We start from the raw sequence: 9048 nt of genomic DNA on the forward strand, positions 1-9048 counted from the left end.
ATTCGTGAATGCAGAAGAGCTTGAAGGGCAGTGACCCAAGGGAGTAAGCAGACATTGTAGGCCTGGAGGGAATACCCTCAGTACATAATAGGTTATCTGATTACAAAGCCACTTAGATATTGATTTTTACAGCTTTTTGCTTTATTCTTAATTTGAAATTTCTTTCAGTTCCCTAACAAGACCAGGGGCAGACTAATTTAAAGCAATCCCTCACTTTGGAGAGAAGTTCCTCTATCTGCTAATCTTGGGCTAGTCACGGTTGCCAGGCTCTTGTCCTTTGTTCCTTAGTTTTCCTTTCTGGTAATCAATATTTTGCAATTACTAGGCAACTTTGTTTTGTCTAGCAGGACACTCCTTGGCCTCTGTAGTTTGTAGTATATCCAAAACTCAGTTTACTTTCCCTTTTTGCTTTCTGTGGGTTCTTCAAGACAGAGCAGAACTGGATGGTTTATATGATGGCTAATAAAACATTGTCCTTTTCATCTCTGCCTTTCGCTTAAATCTCCGTGGCTTCTTAGGCATATGGCAAATTTTACCCAATTTGCAAAACTGCTACTGGAAAGCACTTAGATGGCATAGTACTGTGATTACTTTAGCAGAATCTCTAGAGTAGAATTTATTGATGATTGTTATGTTCTTAGAGTGCACTTAGGGCAAGAGCTCTTTGCAGGTAGCAGATGAAGGTGCCCAGCCACTAGTGATATGGACATTCGTTTACTCCCTATTAGAGATAACAACTGTCCTCTTAGTGTTTCCTGCTTTTGAAGGAAACAAGAAAAAAGTAACTCTTTCACCATAGGCTGCAGAGAATGTTTAGATTTTGAGTGAGTTTTAACTAGATGTCTTGTAGAAGGACAGAGGAGATGTCTGGAGGCACTGGAATGGAATGTATTGACTAATAGCCTCAGTCTTAGAAAAAATTCCTGTCCTCTTATATCCTGTCAGCTGTGCCCTGCCCATCTGATACGGCCACTTCCTAGAATGCTGCAACTTTATTTCCTGCTACCATCAAATGAAAGATAGAGCTGGGAGGATGTGCGAGACATGAGCCAGATACATGTCTACACCACTATTCAACAGCTGATATAGAACTAGGACACTGACTAGCTGTCTCTTGTCAGGCTTGTCAGAAGACATGGCCAGGTCCGTAATGTCCCAGATGTCCAGAGGCTGCTCGTACCTAAATTAGACCATCCCTGAAGGTGGTTCCGCAGCTGAGTGTAACAGAAGTAGATTGGATGGGCTGCTGATGTTTTCCAAACGTAACTACCAAACATGCCAGTCTGAACTGGCTCTTATGATAATTCTTCCTTCATTGTAGGCAGACCAGGTTACTAGCAAATCTCCATCATTTGCACAGAAGGATGCAAGATGTTACAAATCTAGAAAGATTTGAGAATATTTCTTGTGTCTTTATCTTAAATCAGGCAGTTACATTTTTACATTTTGTGACAGAGTACTGATGCCGTCCAGAGATAAACTGTCCCTAGAACCACCCTCAAATTCATCATATGATAGATCAGCTTTGTAGATGGAAAGAAGGGTATACCAGTGAGCCTCTCTGTTAAATTCATTATTTAACTTCTATTACTTTAGGATCTGAGGCCCTCAGAACTTTCACTGTGTATGCCATTGCACCCAGATAAGGAATTTAGGCACAGAAGGTTTTAGGTGCTTTCAAAGGGGCTGAGTAAGGAGATGAATGTGTATATAGAAGCCTATTATGTTAACCACTGGACTTTCCTGTCGTGTATCATTTCAGACCTTAATGGTATGGTCCCCACACCAACACTTTTGACATCTCAAAACTGACCCAAAGCACAAGGGTGTCAGTCATTCATTCTTTCCAGAGTTGGTCAAGGCAGTGATGATTTAAAAAAAAAAAAAAAAAAAGGAAGAAAAGGAAATAACAGCATGCAAGAACACAAAATGGGAAGTTGGGACAGGAAGTGAACAATGCACTCATGCAAACCTGTTTAGGAAGCCAGAAATTGATTTCTTTAGCTGTTACTTTTTTTTTTCTAGCTTTATTTTCAGAGAATTTGCAATAGAGGGACAAATAATCTGTTATCATGTAGCTGCATCAGACCAGTCAACAGAATTTCCTTCTCTCCTCCCTCTCTCTCTCTCTCCCCCACACCCTTTAGAACAGTACAAGCACTCACAGGCAGAGTGGAGTTTATATGATTCATGGACTTATTCTCTGCCTTTTCACTTTCCTTTCCTCCCATGCCACCCAGTACCTAGGTTGGGGACTTCTTGCAATCTTAACACCAAAAACTTAAAACCATTTTTGTATCATATTCAGCATCCTCGAGCTCCAACTCACAGAATTAAGATGAAAATCTCAGTCAGATGAATTTTATCCATAATCCCTAATGGGATTTATCCATAATCCCTAATGGATGTTTTCACATATCACCATGATAACAGGATTCAGTAGTTTGATCAAAATGTGTAATTTATAATAAAGTCAAGCTAGATTTGTACTGTAGCATGGGTGTGGCATTAATAACAAGCACTAAAGGCAAGGAAATACAAAGTTATTTATTTGTAAAAATAAATAATGTTGTGTGTAAATTCTACACCCATGTGTTCAAGCTGAAGACATTTTATACTGTAATGTGGACAAATATTTTTCAATAAGACCCATTTACTAAAACATGCCAAATGCATCACTTTTCTCTCTGAAGTCCATGAAACAACTCGTGTGTTTAAAATAAATCAGATTCTTTACCACTTTGTTGACTTGGATCTTACCAGAGTGGGCAATAATTAACATTTTATATATGAGTATTTAAGTGAGCTGTTGAAGAAAGTCTAAAAGGAAACATCGTGTTCCGGTATCTCACAGCCCTTTGTTGACTGTGACACTGTATCAGTCGCTACCAGAGAAAACCAGTTTCCTGTATTTGGGTTTATAGTTGCCTGTTGTTTAAAAATAGAACAATTTAGAAAAAGCAAATATACCACAGCTTTCTGCTAGATTTGCTTACCAATAGCTGAACTGTGATGCTGTACTATTAGAAAAGTGCAGTTATTTTTTCAGGGGAGGTTTGTGCATCCTTGTGCCTCCTCCTTTCAGTTGTTTTCTGCCACGCATCCCATATGTATCCAGCTGCAGCAACTGGTTACAAATGGGTTGTTTCTAAGGGCAGTTCAGCAAAATTCTGTGAACAAGCCCAGGGCTTTGTGCTGCTTTGTTTAGGTGGACCTGGTTTTCTCTTTTCAGTTCCAGAATGTGAAGTTGAGGCTCTGAAGATAACAGTAGCATATTCCACAGGCCCTGAGGAAACTGAGTTGCCTGATGGTTCTTGAACGTGGAAGAAAACTTTTGGTGAAGGCTGTATGTTGACGTATATAACATCTTCCGGTTTCGGCTGAGGTTGGTGCCTTATGACAGCATAGATTGTACTATCATTCAGTTCCCCTTCTGCCATTCTACTTGCTTTGTTTCTTCTGTCCTTCTGAGAGGCCACAAAGAATAAAAAAAAAAAAAAAGGAATTCAGCATTTTTTGCCTATATTAGTCTTAGTTCATCTACAACCACAAATATTTTCTCCTTGTATCATGAAACTGGGGAGGAGGGGAGGGGATGCATGGAAAAAGGGAAAGTGTGCTCAGGGAAGTTTATAAAACTTCTGCACAAAACTCCACTTCCTAAGATTTAAGGGACTGCGTAGTTGCAGCAACAGTTAACACACCAAATATTTAGGGCGACTGCAACTAGCGAAGTTTTCCTTTGATGAGAAACTTTGGTGATGTGGCTGAAGATTCAAGGCCAGTTAATTATCAAAAATATATATTTGTTATTATATTTATTTTTCAGAGTACTATAAACAAAAATATGCAGAAGGGCTATGACTTAACCAAGTTAGGTTGTGTCTGCTTTGCAACAAGATGTCAGACAGCTAACAAACACAGACAGCTAGCTTTAGTCTGAGTGGATGCGTGTGGATGCTTGTGTGTTTTATACTCCCCGTGAGTGGTGAACACAGACGCAGTCTTTGCATGACAGAGATGGAACAAAGCACCAGGAATGTGGGATTTCTCATGATGTCTTACCTGCAGTGCTGCTTGTCTGAAAGAGGGGTGTCTGCCAAAGTCCATCCCTTTTCCTGCCATGAAGGACAGAATTTCCTTTGAGTGTAAACCTTTAAATTTTCATTTTAAAAATCACTACCCCCACTATCCCTTCCCTGCAATTTAACTCACATCTTGCATTTCACTCTCAGCCCAGTCTCATTGTCACCCTGGACAATGATTGCTATGAACAGACCTGGTGGGACAACAAGCTGTGGGGGCAGGAAAACTAGACAAGAGGATTAGGGAGCTTTACCTGCCCTTTTCCTTCTGATGTAAGTGGTGATGAGGAGTATAACAGTAGCAATCAGAGCAGTGGTAGGCAGGAAAGAACTCAGCACCATGAGAGCATAGAGAGTCCTGCAGGGAAAAGTACAATATCTCCATTACTATTTACAGCACCAGAGGTGACTGTAAATAGGTTAATTTGGGAGGGGATTTTGTGTGTTTGAAAATGGATTATGGTTCCAGGATAAAAATTCAGCATGCAAATATTACCCCTGCTGTCTCTAAACAAGCGTGGTTCCATGAGGTCAGTACTGATCTACAGCCACAGAGGATCCATCTCAGCTGTATTTTCTTTGGCACTTGGCAAGCCTGGGGAATACTCAAGAGCTTGAATTCTCTTCCTGCAGTCATTTGCAGTGCTACCAGAGTTCAAAGGCATCCCTCATCAGGATGCAGTAGCCCTTCTCATGGTCTCTCTTTGATCAGGATCATTAATAGGGTCACCTTTGATCAGGCCTGGTAATAACTCTCATCTGACATGCTGTGTTGTTTAGCTGGTGGTTTTAGGCTGGGCTGCTTGTACAAAAGGCAGAGTCATTGTAGCATTGCATGGGCCATATCGTTGTCCCTTTTTTAACCAGGTAGAAAGTAAGAACACAGTCAAACTGAGCATCTTCAGTAGAAACCTTGCCTAGTGTCCCTGAAATGGATAGGAACCTTCTACAGCTTTTCATGGGACTTGGGGAGTTCAGACCAAACTCTACAGGGGAGAAGGGGAAGCCTCTTTGTGTGTGTATGTGTGTGCGTACACATGCCTCAGTTGTTTGTCACACCACTCCTCAAATCCTGCAGTGCATCCAGAATGCTATACTTAGAGTCTGGGAGTCTTCATTTTTTTACCTGTGATCCTTATTGCTGTCATCTGTGGGGTTGGCAACATCCGCCTTCTTAGTGGGAAATGAAATGGTGTCTAAATCTGCATCCTGATTCCAGCTCTCCCCTTGAAATAAACCAAAGAGCAGGTGATTTTCCCACATCAATCCATCCCTGGTGACTATTCCTCATGCCAAAAAATCCTGCTTTGCAGGTTTGTAGAATGGTCCACAGTTACTGCTTGCTTGTTAGCTATGAAATTGTGAAGTTGCACAAGAAAATTCATCCTGTGCTATTTACCAATAAAAGAAGGTTAGATAATGCAGCTGAATCACGGGAATGGGATCAACCAGTTCCTCAGGTAAGAGCTGGGAGTTTTGTTTGGGTTGTTGATAATACCTGTTATCAGTGTATCTAAATGAAAACATCAAGTGTAGGCCCAGCCAAAGAGCTAGTAGTAAGTAGCTAGTAGGACAAGAACAGACATCCTGTGATTCCAGTTTTCTTCCCTTTGGGTTGTGGTCCTCTGATGTTTTTTTAATTCTTGCAAAATCTTTGATACTTGATTGCATGATGCCTTGGAAAACCTACTTACTCAATGATTATATTGTGTGCAGAGGGACAAATGAGATTTGGGTTCTGCTTTCCTTACAAGTTTGGGTCCTGTGACAGATCAAAGGGAAAGGACAGCTCCTGCAGGAGATGAGTTTTCTAGAAGGTGTAGGTCAGCTATGAAAATTCATACCGTTTTAGAGAACTATATGAAAACTGAATTGCTTATTTGGGCACTGGAATGCTGTTAGAACGGAAGCATCTTAGAAAAAAGATGCATCATGTGATTCCTATACACATTTCTCTGTCACGTCAGACAAATCAAAGAATAGCTTCCACTAAGTATCTTCTGGTTTTTTGCCTTCTATGCTGGCTAAAAGCAGAAAAGGAAGTAAGGTGTTAAAATACAGAAGTTTACTAATGAACAGTGCCAAAGAGATGAATTCAGGCAGAAATTCAGGCAAAGATTCAGATTGCTTGGAGTCCATTTCATCTGCTGATGTAAATCTGAAATTTCATTAGTCAATGAAGCCAAGCCAGACTCCCCCACCAGTTGGCTGCAATTTGTTTATACCATTAGTATGTATCAAAAATTTGTTTAAAAAAAAGAAATTCAGGAATTATCTGTGTCTGAGGAAATTTCCAGGTTTAGAAGAGAGCTCTTCAACATTGACCTGTAATCTTTCTTGTCAAGTGGTAAGAAATTGCTGACTTTTAGAAGATCATTAATTCTTTGATTAACTCACCCAAAACTTCCAGCATAATCCTATTCAGTAGTTTGTTTCTCCCTTGGAAATGACTCTCAAGATGATATTCTCCTGAGTCATTAAGTTGGAGCTTTTTCAGCCACACTCTAATCATTTTCCATGAGAAGTCATTCATCATTTCAGTCCTTCCTATTTTAACAATACTTTGATCAGAGTTACCTCTGATAATAGGTTGACATCTAATTTGGGACACCATTTTGCACCAAATAAAACATTGAAGTTTCCTGATGTTGGCTATCAGAGAATAGGAGCAATGGAGGGACAGGGAGTTCCCTTTTTTTTGCAAATAGCTTTACAAGTTCTAAAGAAAATAGGGCGGTGATTCATTAGAGGGAGAAGACAGAAAAAAACAATCCCCGTGGTGGCATACATCTCACCCAACAAAGAGGCAGAGCAAACATCAGCACAAAGAGAACTTGCAGAAGACAAGGAAATAAGCAGCCGCAGTCTGAGGAGGGTAACCCCGGGAGATGAAGTTGGGGTGGCAAATGGGAAATTGGGGTTTCTGCTGCCCTTCCTGAACATGGGCTGGGTCAGGTTCTGGGGCTGTTACTGCTGGCAAATTCCCCAGGTGCTGGGACGTGGAGCCACCTCAGCATATTTCTTATACCTCATACATGTGTTCAGGTTTAAGATGGTGCTGCTCCACCTCACAAGTCTTCTCCAGCAGTTATCAATCCTTTTCTGTGTGACAGGTGTCTGTGACTGTAAAACGCTTTTCATAGAATGGAAAATTTTGTGCAAAAGCACATATTGTTTTTTCGTTTTCATTAACTTATTTGAAATATTTCTGTCCCAACCCCATTTGGTTTTGATTAATACAATCCTACAAAATTGTATTCATTGTTTTTGATGGTAATCCATAAAATATTGACTATTTTCTTTTTTTTTTTTCTTTGAAACATTTTTATTTTATATGGCAAAAATAATTTCCTGGCCGCTTCTGCCTCTACATACATATAGGTACATATTGTGGTTCTATGTTGAATTATATAATGGAATTTTACCCTGTCCTTGATAACCTCTAGTGGGATCTCCGTGTCTAGATACACCAGCTTCTCCTGCAAAACAAAAATGGAGATGACACATCATTCTTGTTTTATTTTGGCTGTCTCCCACCCAGTGCACTGTTGACCTCATAGCTCACTCTCAGGTGAAACCACCATCTGTATTCTTTACAGCAGAATATTCTTCAGATCACCCCACGCCCCACACTGATGTGTGCCAGAATTCTCTCTTCGAAGTGCTGTCATGATGACAGAAAACAGCCACACCCAAAGTCTATAACATCAACTGAACGATGCAGCGCATGGTTACGGTTAATCCTTTCTTTTAAAGAGGAACTCAAGGCTGAGACCGGACAAGACTTTTCTGACAGCTCCTCTCACCAAAATTTCTTCTCATGTAAACTGTTGTGCACATCATACGAGCAGTTAGCTCTGGAGGGCTCTCCCTCTGCATGCAGAAACACTTGCGTGACCTCTCCTGCCATGCATGATTCTTCCAAAGAGAGAAGAAAATCATGCTAAAATTAGTCACAGCTTAGTATGCCAGTTTTTCTTACATTATACCACTGGGACTCTCAGGCTGGGCATCTGAGAAGAGTAATTTAAATCTGTAGGTTTGCCTAAATAAACATCTATGCTTAGCCTTAGTGCCACTACCCTTTTTCCATTTTTATTCCTATTGTTCTTCTCTGTGGACTCAGTATTTACTTGCAATAAGAAAGCAAACAGCAGCTACCCTGTCTATGACAATACCTGATCCATGATGCATCAGGGGAGAGCAACAAGCACAGATTTTCCTCCCCATGTGCTAGGTGATTTCACACTGAGAACTTCACAGTAGTGGGAGAGAAGGGCAAAGATTGCCAAATGTCCCACCATGAAGTTCAGTTTCTGGTCAAACTACAGAACTACTATAACCAAAAATGAGAACCCAAAAGCTTGTATAATTAAAATAAACAAATTTCAGGCTGAGTGTTTCCTCCCCCTCATTGCCTTCTGGGAATCTCATTCTGCGCCTGGCTATAGATGGCCTGAATAAAAAGTGCTCAAGCAAGTAACAGTGTGCAATGCACGCAACAGCACAGAGAGCATCTGTTCCTAGGAGAAATGAAGAGTCTGAGCCTTACCTGGTAGAGCCAGCAAGAGCAGCAGGGCTGGAAAACCCCCCATCCTGAAGTAGAAAGTGTTTTAGGGCAGAGAGGAAAAAAATGTATCCCAGAGCTTCTTTATCACTGAGAAATTCTCTGCTGCAGAGGAAGCTAACTTGCTCCGTCACTTGCAGTCGTCCACTGCCCAGAGCGATGATGCCAGTTTGGAATTGCTGAGAATATCTTTTAACCACAATCTTAATATTACTTCTTGGGTGGGAAGGCTGCATAATGTTTACTGGCTGCTTTTTCGCTTTAAATATATTGTTGTCTAGATAGCCATATTTAGCAATCAGGCTGTGTGCCTGGAAAAGAAATAGGCATTTTTGATCTTTAGTGCTACCTGGATATATTACAGAGCAGCTTTCAGTCAGATGTGTTCACCCTTAC

The 9048-nt window shown here is 40.7% G+C and overlaps 1 protein-coding gene across 2 annotated transcripts; it reads right to left on the reverse strand.

Moving 5' to 3' along the window:
* Positions 1 to 2532: 2532 nt before the first annotated feature.
* LOC141934717 (uncharacterized) lies at positions 2533 to 8808 on the reverse strand. 2 transcript variants are annotated; one of them, XM_074850383.1, is made up of 7 exons: positions 8638 to 8808; positions 7511 to 7564; positions 6483 to 6632; positions 5212 to 5311; positions 4340 to 4443; positions 4066 to 4118; positions 2533 to 3467 (listed from the first exon to the last, which is right to left on the reverse strand). In XM_074850383.1, the coding sequence occupies exons 1-7, from the start codon at positions 8678 to 8680 to the stop codon at positions 3132 to 3134; spliced, it is 840 nt and encodes a 279-aa protein (XP_074706484.1). In that variant the 5' UTR covers positions 8681 to 8808; the 3' UTR covers positions 2533 to 3131. The 2 variants fall into 2 exon arrangements, with proteins under 2 accessions (XP_074706484.1, XP_074706485.1); XM_074850384.1 differs by lacking the exon at positions 6483 to 6632.
* Positions 8809 to 9048: the final 240 nt, after the last annotated feature.

Source organism: Strix aluco, chromosome 25 (assembly GCF_031877795.1).
Source record: "Strix aluco isolate bStrAlu1 chromosome 25, bStrAlu1.hap1, whole genome shotgun sequence".
NCBI lineage: Eukaryota > Metazoa > Chordata > Aves > Strigiformes > Strigidae > Strix > Strix aluco.